The 17,633-nt window shown below is 39.2% G+C and overlaps 1 protein-coding gene across 11 annotated transcripts in view; it reads left to right on the top strand.

The window, feature by feature from the left end:
• Positions 1-17,633, top strand: part of bahcc1a (BAH domain and coiled-coil containing 1a) — a 129,333-nt gene that overhangs the window by 83,959 nt on the left and 27,741 nt on the right. For 4 of the 11 annotated variants that reach the window (XM_029729008.1, XM_029729007.1, XM_029729006.1 and 1 more), the window contains exons 9-10: positions 834-954; positions 3,186-3,450. The exons of the other annotated variants lie outside the window; for them this stretch is intronic. In XM_029729008.1, coding sequence (XP_029584868.1) covers positions 834-954; positions 3,186-3,450 — 386 coding nt within the window. The remainder of the gene's footprint in view (positions 1-833; positions 955-3,185; positions 3,451-17,633) is intronic. 11 annotated transcript variants of the gene reach the window in all.

Here is a 17,633-nt window from a genome sequence, read left to right as displayed (position 1 = left end):
CAGTGTCTCACATTTTAGGGAGCACATACACACATTTTTACCTGCCACATATTACAGACACAAATGGATGCACGCACATGTGCTATTCTAGCCCGTGTGTAATGATGTAATCAGAGGACTTACAGTGCAGCCTAATAGAGATTTCCCTTTTAACTCTGAAAGGTTTTGAGCAGGCGATCCACAATCCTGATTAGGCCGCTGCTAACTCTCCCAGTTGACGTGACTGATGGCATGGCTAAGGCTGTGCACACAGTAGGAGGAGAGGGGAAGTTCATCTTTTGTTTGAGTACGGCCTGGCTCGCATCTGTGTGGTCGCCGGGCAGGTTTCCAGGGGGATATTCAAGGGCATTTTCGCTCTGCTTCTAAACCAGCCCTGTGATGTTGCTACTCTGTAGGGGAAGAGAAGCTGCTAGCCCCACTGATATGGAAATGGAAACGGGAGAGCTATGATATTCAACTGCCAGAACAATAGAAGCCGCATACAAATGCAGAACGTGCCTTCAGACCATTCAGTGATTCCCTGTATCTTTCAAAGCGTCTCTCTGTGCTTGGATAGGCCAGGGGGAACTCCCTTGATAAAGCGTTCCGGCTTCTTATCCAACACTGGCCTCCAACAATCCCAGGTTCGCCCCGTTAGATCCCAATTTTTCAAGCGTGCCGGTTTGGGGGTTTGGGAGAACAGCGCTCCGGGGTTTTGTCTTCTTCTGTTCGTCAGCTATAACAACCCACAGAGAGGTGACTCAACCCCTCCTTTCCCCTCTGGTCTTCCTCTCTTTCATTCCACCTCTCTTCTTCTTCCTCTAATGAATGCTCTCCCGTGTTTTGACTGGCAGGTCGTTAGGGGCGGGACTTGGCCTGTCGCCCGAGGACCTGCTGGGAGGAGGGGGCGGGGACGCCCAGAGGAAGAAGAAGAAGCTGTCCAATCGGGGCTTTGAGCGGCTCGGCGCGGCAGAGGTCAGGGTTCTTTAGTTGTATCTCTTTGTCCTCTATGCCTCCAGAACAGATACACACTCTGTAGAAAACCCTTATAGTTACTGAACACTTCTCTGAGCCCTCCATACAGTATTCTACCAATACTGCTATGTAGCCTGCTAGCCTGATTGCCTTTGTGTTATACCGTATGCTATGTTAGCCACTATGCTAGTTGTTATGTAAATATTGTATGTTGTGTGATCTATGTTTGACCTGATAGCCTATAGGCTAAATTAAAGTGTGAGTGTTTTGTACACACTTTGTTTCTTTTTTATTGACACATTTCTAGTCATTAGAACCAGGGGAGGCTGGTGGAGGAGCGATAGGAGGACGGGCTCATTGTAATGGCTGGAATGGAATGAATGGAACAGAGTCAAACATGTGATTTCCATATGTTTGATGCCGTTTCATTTATTCCATTCCAGCCATTATAATCAGCCTGTCTTCCTATCGCTCCTCCACCAGCCTCCCCTGGTTCTAATGACTAGAAATGTGTCAATAAAAAAGAAACAAAGTGTGTACAAAACACTCACACTTAAATTTTTTATTTTAAACTCTAAAGAGTCAAATCCCCAGATCTCCATGTTAATATATTTTTCATTTGTGGATCTTCATCTGTCCCTCTGGCTGTTTGTGAGCTAAACTGATCTCTGTCCGTCTGGCTATCTGTGTCTTGAGCTGAGCTCTGTCCCTCTGGCTGTCTGTGAGCTGAGCTCTGTCCCTCTGGCTGTCTGTGAGCTGAGCTCTGTCCCTCTGGCTGTCTGTGAGCTGAACTGAGCTCTGTCCCTCTGGCTGTCTGTGAGCTGAGCTCTGTCCCTCTGGCTGTCTGTGAGCTGAGCTCTGTCCCTCTGGCTGTCTGTGTGTTGAGCTGAGCTCTGTCCCTCTGGCTGTCTGTGTGTTGAGCTGATCTCTGTCCCTCTGGCTGTCTGTGAGCTGAGCTCTGTCCCTCTGGCTGTCTGTGAGCTGAGCTGAGCTCTGTCCCTCTGGCTGTCTGTGAGCTGAGCTCTGTCCCTCTGTCTGTGTGTTGAGCTGAGCTCTGTCCCTCTGGCTGTTTGTGAGCTGAACTGAGCTCTGTCCCTCTGGCTATCTGTATGTTGAGCTGAGTTCTGTCCCTCTGGCTGTCTGTGTGTTGAGCTGAGCTCTGCTCCTCTGGCTGTCTGTGAGCTGAACTGAGCTCCGTCCCTCTGGCTATCTGTGAGCTGAGCTCTGTCCCTCTGGCTGTCTGTGTGTTGAGCTGAGCTCTGTCCCTCTGGCTGTCTGTGTGTTGAGCTGATCTCTGTCCCTCTGGCTATCTGTGTCTTGAGCTGAGCTCTGTCCCTCTGGCTGTCTGTGTGTTGAGCTGAGCTCTGTCCCTCTGGCTGTTTGTGAGCTGAGCTGAGCTCTGCCCTTCTGACTGTTTGTGAGCTGAACTGAGCTCTGTCCCTCTGGCTATCTGTGTGTTGAGCTGAGCTCTGTCCCTCTGGCTGTCTGTGTGTTGAGCTGAGCTCTGTCCCTCTGGCTGTTTGTGAGCTGAACTGAGCTCTGTCCCTCTGGCTATCTGTGTGTTGAGCTGAGCTCTGCTCCTCTGGCTGTTTGTGAGCTGAACTGAGCTCTGTCCCTCTGGCTGTCTGTGTGTTGAGCTGAGCTCTGTCCCGCTGGCTGTTTGTGAGCTGAACTGACCTCTGTCCCTCTGGCTATCTGTGAGCTGAGCTCTGTCCCTCTGGCTGTCTGTGAGCTGAGCTGAGCTCTGAACTGAGCTCTGTCCCTCTGGCTATCTGTGTGTTGAGCTCTGTCCCTCTGGCTGTCTGTGTGTTGAGCTGAGCTCTGTCCCTCTGGCTGTCTGTGAGCTGAACTGAGCTCTGTCCCTCTGGCTATCTGTGTGTTGAGCTGAGCTCTGTCCCTCTGGCTGTCTGTGTGTTGAGCTGAGCTCTGCTCCTCTGGCTGTTTGTGAGCTGAACTGAGCTCTGTCCCTCTGGCTGTCTGTGTGTTGAGCTGAGCTCTGTCCCTCTGGCTGTCTGTGTGTTGAGCTGAGCTCTGTCTCTCTGGCTATCTGTGAGCTGAGCTCTGTCCCTCTGGCTGTCTGTGTGTGGGAGCTATGTCCGGAGGTGTAACAGTCTCTTTCTCTCTCTTTCTCTCTTTCTGCTCGTTCTCTCTCTCTGTTCTCTATTTCTCTTTCTGTTCTCGCTCCGCCCGTCCTCCTCTTTTTCTCTTCTCTCTTTTCTCTGTTCTCATAGATAAAAGTGCAGGGCAGCAGCAGAAAGAGTGTCCTCCACGGTGTCCTCAGCTCTAAGCTGGCCCGTGATGTGGCCCATCAGCAGCTCAGACAGCACAAGGCCCAGGGCGGGAAGAGGACTGGGATGGGGGCGGGACCACAGGATAAGGAGGAGGTGGCCTCTGTGGCTAGTTCCGCCCCCAAGCACCATGGACATCGAGGCCAGGCCACCTCTCAGGCTGAGTCCAGACGAGTCCTCAACGAGTCCGGCGGTCAGAGTGACACAGGTAAGAATCATGGTGATTGATTTCATTTGTCACCTTTGGAGTTTTCTCACAATGTTGTGTTTCAGTTATGTGACGGACAGTGATGTTATTTAGGTATGGTATTTGTGTCATATGATGTGGAAACCACATGGTGGAATCACTCTTTTTTTCTGTATTGGGAGACTTAGTACATTCCTTATACTGCACTGACCTGAGCACTGACTGGTGTGCTCTGTATGTGTAGGCTACCATAGAGAAACACTACCATAGATAGAAACACTACTATAGAGAAACACTACCATAGAGAAACACTACCATAGATAGAAACACTACCATAGAGAAACACTACCATAGATAGAAACACTACTATAGAGAAACACTACTATAGAGAAACACTACTATAGAGAAACACTACCATAGAGAAACACTACCATAGATAGAAACACTACCATAGATAGAAACACTACCATAGAGAAACACTACTATAGAGAAACACTACCATAGATAGAAACACTACCATAGATAGAAACACTACCATAGATAGAAACACTACTATAGATAGAAACACTACCATAGATAGAAACACTACCATAGAGAAACACTACCATAGATAGAAACACTACTATAGAGAAACACTACCATAGATAGAAACACTACCATAGATAGAAACACTACCATAGATAGAAACACTACCATAGATAGAAACACTACTATAGATAGAAACACTACTATAGAGAAACACTACTATAGAGAAACACTACTATAGAGAAACACTACCATAGATAGAAACACTACTATAGAGAAACACTACCATAGAGAAACACTACCATAGATAGAAACACTACTATAGAGAAACACTACCATAGATAGAAACACTACCATAGATAGAAACACTACTATAGAGAAACACTACCATAGAGAAACACTACCATAGAGAAACACTACCATAGATAGAAACACTACTATAGAGAAACACTACTATAGATAGAAACACTACTATAGAGAAACACTACTATAGATAGAAACACTACTATAGAGAGAAACACTACCATAGATAGAAACACTACCATAGAGAAACACTACCATAGATAGAAACACTACCATAGATAGAAACACTACCATAGATAGAAACACTACCATAGATAGAAACACTACTATAGAGAAACACTACCATAGAGAGAAACACTACCATAGAGAGAAACACTACCATAGATAGAAACACTACCATAGATAGAAACACTACTATAGAGAAACACTACCATAGATAGAAACACTACCATAGATAGAAACACTACTATAGATAGAAACACTACTATAGAGAAACACTACCATAGATAGAAACACTACTATAGATAGAAACACTACTATAGAGAAACACTACCATAGAGAAACACTAACATAGAGAAACACTACCATAGAGAAACACTACCATAGATAGAAACACTACCATAGATAGAAACACTACCATAGATAGAAACACTACTATAGAGAAACACTACCATAGAGAAACACTACCATAGAGAAACACTACCATAGATAGAAACACTACTATAGAGAAACACTACTATAGATAGAAACACTACTATAGAGAAACACTACCATAGATAGAAACACTACCATAGAGAAACACTACCATAGATAGAAACACTACCATAGATAGAAACACTACTATAGAGAAACACTACCATAGAGAGAAACACTACCATAGAGAGAAACACTACCATAGATAGAAACACTACCATAGATAGAAACACTACTATAGAGAAACACTACCATAGATAGAAACACTACCATAGATAGAAACACTACTATAGATAGAAACACTACTATAGAGAAACACTACCATAGATAGAAACACTACTATAGATAGAAACACTAATATAGAGAAACACTACCATAGAGAAACACTAACATAGAGAAACACTACCATAGAGAAACACTACCATAGATAGAAACACTACCATAGATAGAAACACTACCATAGATAGAAACACTACCATAGAGAAACACTACTATAGAGAGAAACACTACTATAGATAGAAACACTACTATAGAGAAACACTACTATAGAGAGAAACACTACCATAGAGAAACACTACTATAGAGAAACACTACCATAGATAGAAACACTACCATAGATAGAAACACTACTATAGAGAAACACTACTATATAGAGAAACACTACCATATATAGAAACACTACCATAGAGAAACACTACCATAGATAGAAACACTACCATAGATAGAAACACTACCATAGATAGAAACACTACTATAGAGAAACACTACTATAGATAGAAACACTACTATAGAGAAACACTACTATAGATAGAAACACTACTATAGAGAGAAACACTACCATAGATAGAAACACTACCATAGAGAAACACTACTATAGAGAAACACTACCATAGATAGAAACACTACCATAGATAGAAACACTACCATAGATAGAAACACTACTATAGAGAAACACTACCATAGAGAGAAACACTACCATAGAGAGAAACACTACCATAGATAGAAACACTACCATAGATAGAAACACTACTATAGAGAAACACTACCATAGATAGAAACACTACCATAGATAGAAACACTACTATAGATAGAAACACTACTATAGAGAAACACTACCATAGATAGAAACACTACTATAGATAGAAACACTACTATAGAGAAACACTACCATAGAGAAACACTAACATAGAGAAACACTACCATAGAGAAACACTACCATAGATAGAAACACTACCATAGATAGAAACACTACCATAGATAGAAACACTACCATAGAGAAACACTACTATAGAGAGAAACACTACCATAGATAGAAACACTACTATAGATAGAAACACTACCATAGATAGAAACACTACCATAGATAGAAACACTACTATAGATAGAAACACTACCATAGATAGAAACACTACTATAGATAGAAACACTACAATAGATAGAAACACTACTATAGATAGAAACACTACCATTGATAGAAACACTACCATAGAGAAACACTACCATAGATAGAAACAATACTATAGAGAAACACTACTATAGAGAAACACTACTATAGAGAAACACTACCATAGATAGAAACACTACCATAGAGAGACACTACCATAGATAGAAACAATACTATAGATAGAAACACTACCATAGATAGAAACACTACCATAGAGAAACACTACTATAGATAGAAACACTACCATAGATTGAAACACTACCGTAGATAGAAACACTACCATAGATAGAAACACTACTATAGATAGAAACACTACCATAGATAGAAACACTACCATAGATAGAAACACTACTATAGATAGAAACACTACCATAGACAGAAACACTACTATAGATAGAAACACTACAATAGATAGAAACACTACCATAGATAGAAACACTACCATAGATAGAAACACTACTATAGATAGAAACACTACTATAGATAGAAACACTACTATAGATAGAAACACTACCATAGATAGAAACACTACCATAGAGAAACACTACCATAGATAGAAACACTACCATAGAGAAACACTACTATAGAGAAACACTACTATAGAGAAACACTACCATAGATAGAAACACTACCATAGATAGAAACACTACCATAGATAGAAACACTACCATAGAGAAACACTACCATAGAGAAACACTACCATAGAGAAACAATACTATAGAGAAACACTACTACAGATAGAAACACTACCATAGATAGAAACACTACTATAGATAGAAACACTACTATAGATAGAAACACTACCATAGAGAAACACTACCATAGATAGAAACACTACCATAGAGAAACACTACCATAGATAGAAACACTACCATAGATAGAAACACTACCATAGATAGAAACACTACTATAGATAGAAACACTACTATAGATAGAAACACTACTATAGATAGAAACACTACCATAGAGAAACACTACCATAGATAGAAACACTACCATAGAGAAACACTACCATAGATAGAAACACTACCATAGATAGAAACACTACCATAGAGAAACACTACCATAGATAGAAACACTACCATAGAGAAACACTACCATAGATAGAAACACTACTATAGAGAGAAACACTACCATAGATAGAAACACTACCATAGATAGAAACACTACCATAGAGAAACACTACCATAGATAGAAACACTACTATAGAGAAACACTACCATAGATAGAAACACTACTAGATAGAAACACTACTATAGAGAAACACTACCATAGATAGAAACACTACTATAGAGAAACACTACTATAGAGAAACACTACTATAGAGAGAAACACTACTATAGATAGAAACACTACCATAGAGAAACACTACTATAGAGAGAAACACTACCATAGAGAAACACTACTATAGAGAAACACTACCATAGATAGAAACACTACCATAGATAGAAACACTACCATAGAGAAACACTACCATAGAGAAACACTACCATAGAGAAACACTACCATAGATTGAAACACTACCATAGAGAGAAACACTACCATAGAGAGAAACACTACCATAGAGAGAAACACTACTATAGAGAGAAACACTACCATAGATAGAAACACTACCGTAGAGAAACACTACCATAGAGAAACACTACTATAGATAGAAACACTACTATAGAGAAACACTACCATAGATAGAAACACTACCATAGATAGAAACACTACCATAGATAGAAACACTACTATAGAGAGAAACACTACTATAGATAGAAACAATACTATAGAGAGAAACACTACTATAGATAGAAACACTACTATAGAGAAACACTACCATAGATAGAAACACTACCATAGAGAAACACTACCATAGATAGAAACAATACTATAGATAGAAACACTACCATAGATAGAAACACTACCATAGAGAAACACTACTATAGATAGAAACACTACCATAGAGAAACACTACTATAGATGGAAACACTACCATAGATAGAAACACTACCATAGATAGAAACACTACCATAGATTGAAACACTACCGTAGATAGAAACACTACCATAGATAGAAACACTACTATAGATAGAAACACTACCATAGATAGAAACACTACCATAGATAGAAACACTACTATAGATAGAAACACTACCATAGATAGAAACACTACTATAGATAGAAACACTACAATAGATAGAAACACTACTATAGATAGAAACACTACCATTGATAGAAACACTACCATAGAGAAACACTACCATAGATAGAAACAATACTATAGAGAAACACTACTATAGAGAAACACTACTATAGAGAAACACTACCATAGATAGAAACACTACCATAGATAGAAACACTACCATAGATAGAAACACTACCATAGATAGAAACACTACCATAGAGAAACACTACCATAGAGAAACACTACCATAGAGAAACAATACTATAGAGAAACACTACTACAGATAGAAACACTACCATAGATAGAAACACTACTATAGATAGAAACACTACTATAGATAGAAACACTACCATAGAGAAACACTACCATAGATAGAAACACTACCATAGATAGAAACACTACCATAGATAGAAACACTACCATAGATAGAAACACTACCATAGATAGAAACACTACTATAGATAGAAACACTACTATAGATAGAAACACTACTATAGATAGAAACACTACCATAGAGAAACACTACCATAGATAGAAACACTACCATAGAGAAACACTACCATAGAGAAAAACTACCATAGAGAAACACTACCATAGATAGAAACACTACTATAGAGAAACACTACTATAGATAGAAACACTACCATAGAGAAACACTACCATAGATAGAAACAATACTATAGATAGAAACACTACCATAGAGAAACACTACTATAGATAGAAACACTACCATAGATAGAAACACTACCATAGATAGAAACACTACCATAGAGAAACACTACCATAGAGAAAAACTACCATAGAGAAACACTACCATAGATAGAAACACTACTATAGAGAAACACTACCATAGATAGAAACACTACCATAGAGAAACACTACCATAGATAGAAACAATACTATAGATAGAAACACTACCATAGAGAAACACTACTATAGATAGAAACACTACCATAGAGAAACACTACCATAGATAGAAACACTACTATAGATAGAAACACTACTATAGATAGAAACACTACTATAGATAGAAACACTACCATAGATAGAAACACTACCATAGAGAAACACTACCATAGATAGAAACAATACTATAGAGAAACACTACTATAGAGAAACACTACTATAGAGAAACACTACCATAGATAGAAACACTATCATAGATAGAAACACTACCATAGATAGAAACACTACCATAGATAGAAACACTACCATAGAGAAACACTACCATAGAGAAACACTACTACAGATAGAAACAATACTATAGAGAAACACTACTACAGATAGAAACACTACCATAGATAGAAACACTACTATAGATAGAAACACTACCATAGAGAAACACTACCATAGATAGAAACACTACCATAGAGAAACACTACCATAGAGAAACACTACCATAGATAGAAACACTACCATAGATTGAAACACTACCATAGAGAAACACTACTATAGATAGAAACACTACTATAGAGAGAAACACTACTATAGATAGAAACACTACTATAGATAGAAACACTACTATAGAGAGAAACACTACCATAGAGAAACACTACCATAGAGAAACACTACTATAGAGAAACACTACCATAGATAGAAACACTACCATAGATAGAAACACTACCATAGAGAAACACTACCATAGAGAAACACTACCATAGATAGAAACACTACCATAGAGAGAAACACTACTATAGAGAGAAACACTACCATAGATAGAAACACTACCATAGAGAAACACTACCATAGAGAAACACTACTATAGATAGAAACACTACTATAGAGAAACACTACTATAGAGAAACACTACCATAGATAGAAACACTACCATAGATAGAAACACTACCATAGATAGAAACACTACTATAGAGAGAAACACTACTATAGATAGAAACAATACTATAGAGAGAAACACTACTATAGATAGAAACACTACCATAGATAGAAACACTACCATAGATAGAAACACTAGCATAGAGAAACACTACCATAGAGAAACACTACTATAGATAGAAACACTACCATAGATAGAAACACTACCATAGATTGAAACACTACCGTAGATAGAAACACTACCATAGATAGAAACACTACCATAGATAGAAACACTACCATAGATAGAAACACTACCATAGATAGAAACACTACTATAGAGAGAAACACTACCATAGAGAAACACTACCATAGATTGAAACACTACCATAGATAGAAACACTACCATAGATAGAAACACTACCATAGATAGAAACACTACCATAGATAGAAACACTACTATAGAGAGAAACACTACCATAGATAGAAACACTACCATAGATAGAAACACTACCATAGATAGAAACACTACCATAGATAGAAACACTACCATAGATAGAAACACTACCTTAGAGAAACACTACCATAGATAGAAACACTACCATAGAGAAACACTACCATAGAGAAACACTACCATAGATAGAAACACTACTATAGAGAAACACTACCATAGAGAAACACTACTATAGAGAGAAACACTACCATAGATAGAAACACTACCATAGATAGAAACACTACCATAGAGAAACACTACCATAGATAGAAACACTACTATAGAGAAACACTACCATAGATAGAAACACTACTATAGAGAAACACTACTATAGAGAGAAACACTTCTATAGATAGAAACACTACCATAGAGAAACACTACTATAGAGAGAAACACTACCATAGAGAAACACTACTATAGAGAAACACTACCATAGATAGAAACACTACCATAGAGAAACACTACCATAGAGAGAAACACTACCATAGAGAAACACTACTATAGAGAAACACTACCATAGATAGAAACACTACTATAGATAGAAACACTACTATAGATAGAAACACTACTATAGATAGAAACACTACTATAGATAGAAACACTACCATAGAGAGAAACACTACCATAGATAGAAACACTACCATAGATAGAAACACTACCATAGATAGAAACACTACTATAGAGAAACACTACCATAGAGAGAAACACTACCATATAGAGAAACACTACCATAGAGAAACACTACTATAGAGAAACACTACCATAGATAGAAACACTACCATAGATAGAAACACTACCATAGATAGAAACACTACTATAGATAGAAACACTACTATAGATAGAAACACTACTATAGAGAAACACTACCATAGAGAGAAACACTACCATAGAGAAACGCTACTATAGAGAAACACTACTATAGAGAAACACTACCATAGATAGAAACACTACTATAGAGAAACACTACCATAGAGAAACACTACCATAGATAGAAACAATACTATAGAGAAACACTACTATAGAGAAACACTACCATAGATAGAAACAATACTATAGAGAAACACTACCATAGAGAAACACTACTATAGAGAAACACTACCATAGATAGAAACACTACTATAGATAGAAACACTACTATAGAGAAACACTACCATAGAGAAACACTACCATAGAGAAACACTACCATAGATAGAAACAATACTATAGAGAAACACTACCATAGAGAAACACTACCATAGATAGAAACACTACTATAGATAGAAACACTACTATAGAGAAACACTACTATAGAGAAACACTACCATAGAGAGAAACACTACCATAGAGAAACACTACTATAGAGAAACACTACCATAGATAGAAACACTACTATAGAGAGAAACACTACCATAGAGAAACACTACCATAGAGAAACACTACCATAGATAGAAACACTACCATAGAGAAACACTACCATAGATAGAAACACTACCATAGATAGAAACACTACCATAGATAGAAACACTACCATAGATAGAAACACTACCATAGATAGAAACACTACCATAGAGAAACACTACCATAGAGAAACACTACCATAGAGAAACACTACCATAGATAGAAACACTACCATAGATAGAAACACTACCATAGATAGAAACACTACCATAGATAGAAACACTACTATAGAGAAACACTACCATAGATAGAAACACTACCATAGATAGAAACACTACCATAGATAGAAACACTACTATAGAGAAACACTACTATAGAGAGAAACACTACTATAGAGAAACACTACAATAGAGAGAAACACTACCATAGAGAAACACTACTGTAGATAGAAACACTACTATAGAGAAACACTACTATAGAGAAACACTACTATAGAGAAACACTACTATAGAGAAACACTACCATAGATAGAAACACTACTATAGAGAGAAACAATACCATATAGAGAAACACTACCATAGATAGAAACACTACCATAGAGAAACACTACCATAGATAGAAACACTACCATAGATAGAAACACTACCATAGATAGAAACACTACCATAGAGAAACACTACCATAGATAGAAACACTACCATAGAGAAACACTACCATAGATAGAAACACTACCATAGAGAAACACTACCATAGATAGAAACACTACCATAGATAGAAACACTACCATAGATAGAAACACTACTATAGAGAGAAACACTACTATAGAGAGAAACACTACCATAGAGAGAAACACTACTATAGAGAAACACTACCATATCCCACCTACAATATTAATAATACAAATATGGCTGCCCTGTAGTTAAGTTATTAGACCTACATTGTCCATTCTAGTGTTGTAATTCTATCTTTATGGTGTGTACCGATCTGAGTCACGGCACCAATGTAACCGGTCGGCGGGTGCTATACTCTTACTCTGTGTGTTCTCTCTCTCTCTCTCTCTTTTGGAGTGCATGCTGGGAGTGAGTCGTGAAGCAGGAGTGATTGTGAGAGCGACTGGAATTATCTTCACTCTATTGTGTTTTGGTGTGTATATATATATATGTTGATTAGTTTAGTTGTTTTAAGAGTATTTTGTCTAAATATCACTAAGCACGTATAGGGGTGGTGGGATCGTTGAGGTTGGTTTTCGCGAGGGCACAACCAGCGGGTGGGGCTGGTTGCAATGGCCACTCGCGGAAGTTTGGAGTTTGAAAAACTTAGTCGGCGACATGGAGTAAAGATTCCTGCTGCGGCCAGGTGTTCAGTGGAAGAATGTAGCTTGGCAGTGGGTGCTATCATTGGATATGATAGTATCAAATCAGCCTCAAGGATGAATAGCGCTGTAGTGATATTCTTAGATTCCATTGAAAAGGTGAATACGATAGTTGAGAGTGGTGTTGTGTTGCGGGAGACACAGACACCGGTATTTCCGCTTATGAATCCGGCAAAGAAAGTTATACTTTCTAACGTGCCACCATTTGTTAGAGATGAAGTGTTGGAGCGAGAGTTATCTCGTCATGGTCAAATTGTATCAACAATAAAGAAGGTTCTTTTTGGATGCAAATCTCCGTTGCTGAAGCATGTCGTGTCTCATAGGAGACAAGTGCATATGATTTTAAAAAAGGACACTGATGAACTGAATTTAGCATTCAGTTTTAAGATTGATGGATTTGATTATGTCTTCTACGCTTCTACTGAATCAATGAAATGCTTTGGCTGTGGAAGAGAGGGGCATTTGGTGCGTAATTGTCCCGAGAATGAGCACGCAGAGCCCGGTAGCAGCTCTAGTGCTGGTGCAGCTAACGCACCACCGCGAAGGGATGAACATGCTAAGGGTGCAGGGGAAGGGAGAAGGTGGGCAGATGTGGTAGGAAAAGTAGGAGAGGAAGGCAGTGTGGAAACGGGGGCAATTGTTGTAGATCATAACAAAGAGGGAGGGGAAACAGTCGGTGAGATTGCGACTGCCGTCGCTGAGGTGGTGCTGGAAAATGAAATTGGAGGTCAAGAGGAGATTGAAATAATGGGAAAGGAAGCAGCTGTTTTCAAAGTACCGAGGAGTAAGAGGAAGAATGTAAGGGGTGGGGAAGGGTCTAATTCCAAGAGGAAGGTAGAGATGGATAATTCACTTGAAGATAAACAGGTTGTAGAGATGGAGTTTTCTTCTGGGGAGGATAGCGAGAGTGAGTCATCTGATGCGTCACAACAAAATAGTGAGATAAATGGGGTGGAAGGGAGGTATGGGATTGGGAAGGTACGTCAATTTCTGAAGTTGACAAAAGGGAAGAAATATATGCAGGATTATAATATAACAGATTTTTTCCCTGAAAGTGAATTGTTTATTGAATCAGCAAAGTTTCTGATGTCAAAAATAACAGGGGGAGGTTTGACAAGCCCTGAAATTGCTAGACTCAAGAAAGTGGTAACGAGAGTGATAAGTGATGTAAATTCTAAAGAAAATGAAAGAGTTCAGTCGCAGCTTTAACTCTGTAAAGAGATGTGGTTTCTGGGTCTTCCTCTGTATTTTTTTCTTCAACCATGAGCAGTTTTAAGATTTCTTCTTTAAATGTAAATGGGGCAAGAGACGTTAAAAAAAGAGCCATAGTGTATGAGTTAATTAGGGGAAAGGGAAGTGACATAATTTTTCTACAAGAAACGCATAGTAATTTGGAAAATGAAGTTATGTGGAAACAGGAGTGGGGGGGGACAGTGGTGTGTAGTCATAAAAACACAAAAAGTGGGGGTGTGGCCATATTGTTCTCAAAAGGGTTTTTGCCTTTGTCATATGAGGTTGAAGAGGTAGTTGAGGGGAGGTTACTAAAAGTTAGAGTAAGGTATGAAAACATCACTATGTGTCTGATAAATGTATATGCCCCAGTGGTGGCAGTTGAGAGGGTATGCTTTTTAGAGACATTATCAAATACCATTGAGAAATGTAACAATGAAGATTATTTATTTATTGCTGGGGATTTTAACTGCACAGTCAGTGATTTAGATAGAAACCACAAAGAACCTCATATAGCCTCAAGGACTTTTTTAAAACGTCTCATTGTAACAAATGAACTGTGTGACATTTGGCGGAGTCAACATGGAGGCACAAGGCAGTATACCTGGGTGCATGTGAGAGAGAACACCATCTCTATGGCCAGGTTAGATAGGTTTTATTGTTTTGAGCATCAATCTCATGTCTGTAAATCAAGTGTGATAACCCCAGTGGGATTTTCTGATCATTGTTTAATAACAGAGGTGGTGTTCATTAACGATGTAAAACCTAAAAGCGCATACTGGCATTTTAACATAACTTTATTGAGTGATGCTCACTTCAGGAAATGTTTTAGTTTTTTCTGGGAGAGGTGGAGGTCTCAAAAGGCCAGTTTTGTATCCCTTCAACAGTGGTGGGATATAGGGAAAATCCAGATTCAACAATTCTGTAAGCAATACACGAGGAATGTCACCAAGGATATCACCAGATCAATGAAAGCCCTAGAGACTGAAATAGTGGAACTCATGACGTTGGTTGAGACCACAGGAGATCGAGGCCACACTCAGGCCCTCAAGAGGAAAAAAGCTGCATTGGCAGACCTGCTGGGTATCAGAGCACAAGGGGCATTGGTGAGAAGTAAGTTTCAGGGAATCTCTGAAATGGATGCTTCATCCAAATTTTTCTTTGGTTTAGAGAAAAAGAATGGACAAAGAAAAATGATTCATTGTCTCAAATCAGCTGTTGGACAAGAGCTCACTAGACCTAGTGAAATTAGAAAGAGGGCAGTAGAGTTCTATGCTGAGCTCTACAAGTCTGAGTACAAAGAGGATAAAACAGTGACACAGCAGTTCCTTGATGGGCTCCCACAGGTGGCTGCAGAAGCTCAGGTTGAGCTTGAGCAACCATTGTCTTTGCAGGAGTTATACACTGCATTAAAAGGCATGGAAAATGGAAGGGCACCAGGCATTGATGGGCTTCCCGTTGACTTTTTTAAGTCTTTTTGGGCTATGTTGGGAGAGGATTGGCTAGCAGTAATTAATGATAGTTTAACCGGAGGGTTACTACCAATAAGCTGCAGAAGGGCTGTCCTCACCCTACTGCCCAAAAAGGGTGACCCTAGGGAGGTGAAGAACTGGAGGCCGGTGGCTTTATTGTGCACTGATTATAAGATCCTGTCAAAAGCTTTGTCCAACAGGTTGAGGGAGGTGATGGGGCAAATCATACATACGGACCAGTCCTACTGTGTTCCTGGCAGGCAGATAGGGGATAACATTTCTCTGATTCGTGATTTTTGGACGTCTCTAGGGCTATTGGGTTGGATGCTGGTCTAATTTCAATTGATCAGGAAAAGGCATTTGACCGAGTTGAACATCAATATTTATGGCACACTTTGGAGGCGTTTGGGTTCAGCTCTGGTTTTATTGCCATGATAGAGGTGATATATGGTGACATTGAAAGTGTATTGAAAGTTAACGGTGGTTTGAGTGCTCCTTTTAAAGTGTGTAGAGGTATTAGGCAGGGATGTTCTTTGTCGGGAATGTTATATGCCATTGCTATAGAGCCACTACTAAATAGCATAAGAAGTCGCATTGAAGGGGTGTACCTTTCAAGGGATATTCCTCCTATTCGTCTCTCAGCCTATGCTGATGATGTAGTTGTTTTAGTGAAAAATCAAGCGGAGGTGGATAGTTTGAGTCTAATGGTTGATCGTTTTAGGGGAATATCCTCTGCAAAGGTAAATTGGGAAAAGAGTTGTGCTTTACAGATTGGAGGGATCATGGCTTTGCCAGGGGGGCTGGAATGGTGTAAGGGAGGTTTTAAGTATCTTGGAGTGTACCTAGGAGATGAGGGGACTATGGGAAAAAATTGGATTGGGGTGGTTGAAATGGTGGAAGGGAGGATAAGGAGATGGCATTGGTTGCTATCTCATATGTCATATAGAGGGCGCACTATTATAGTTAACAATGTGATTGCCTCTGCACTGTGGCATCGGTTGTCAGTTTTAGAACCACCATCTGGCCTTCTGGCTAAGATACAGGCAATAATTGTGGATTTCTTTTGGGATAAATATCACTGGGTTCCACAAAGTGTTTTGTATTTGTCAAAAGAGGAGGGGGGACAAGGTCTTGTACATCTTGCTAGTAGGGCTGCTGCTTTCCGGTTGCAGTTTATTCAAAGGTTGCTTTATGGACCGGAAAATGTGGTTTGGAGAGGGGTGGCAGGTCTTGTATTACAGCAGGTTGGAGGATTAGGTTTAAAGAAAGCTTTATTTTTGGTTGATAGTAGCCAGATTTCCAGGGAGGGAATA

Source organism: Salmo trutta, chromosome 32 (genome assembly GCF_901001165.1).
Source record: "Salmo trutta chromosome 32, fSalTru1.1, whole genome shotgun sequence".
In the NCBI taxonomy this organism is placed as follows: Eukaryota; Metazoa; Chordata; class Actinopteri; order Salmoniformes; family Salmonidae; genus Salmo; species Salmo trutta.
This window is presented reverse-complemented; position numbering and strand designations above follow the sequence as displayed.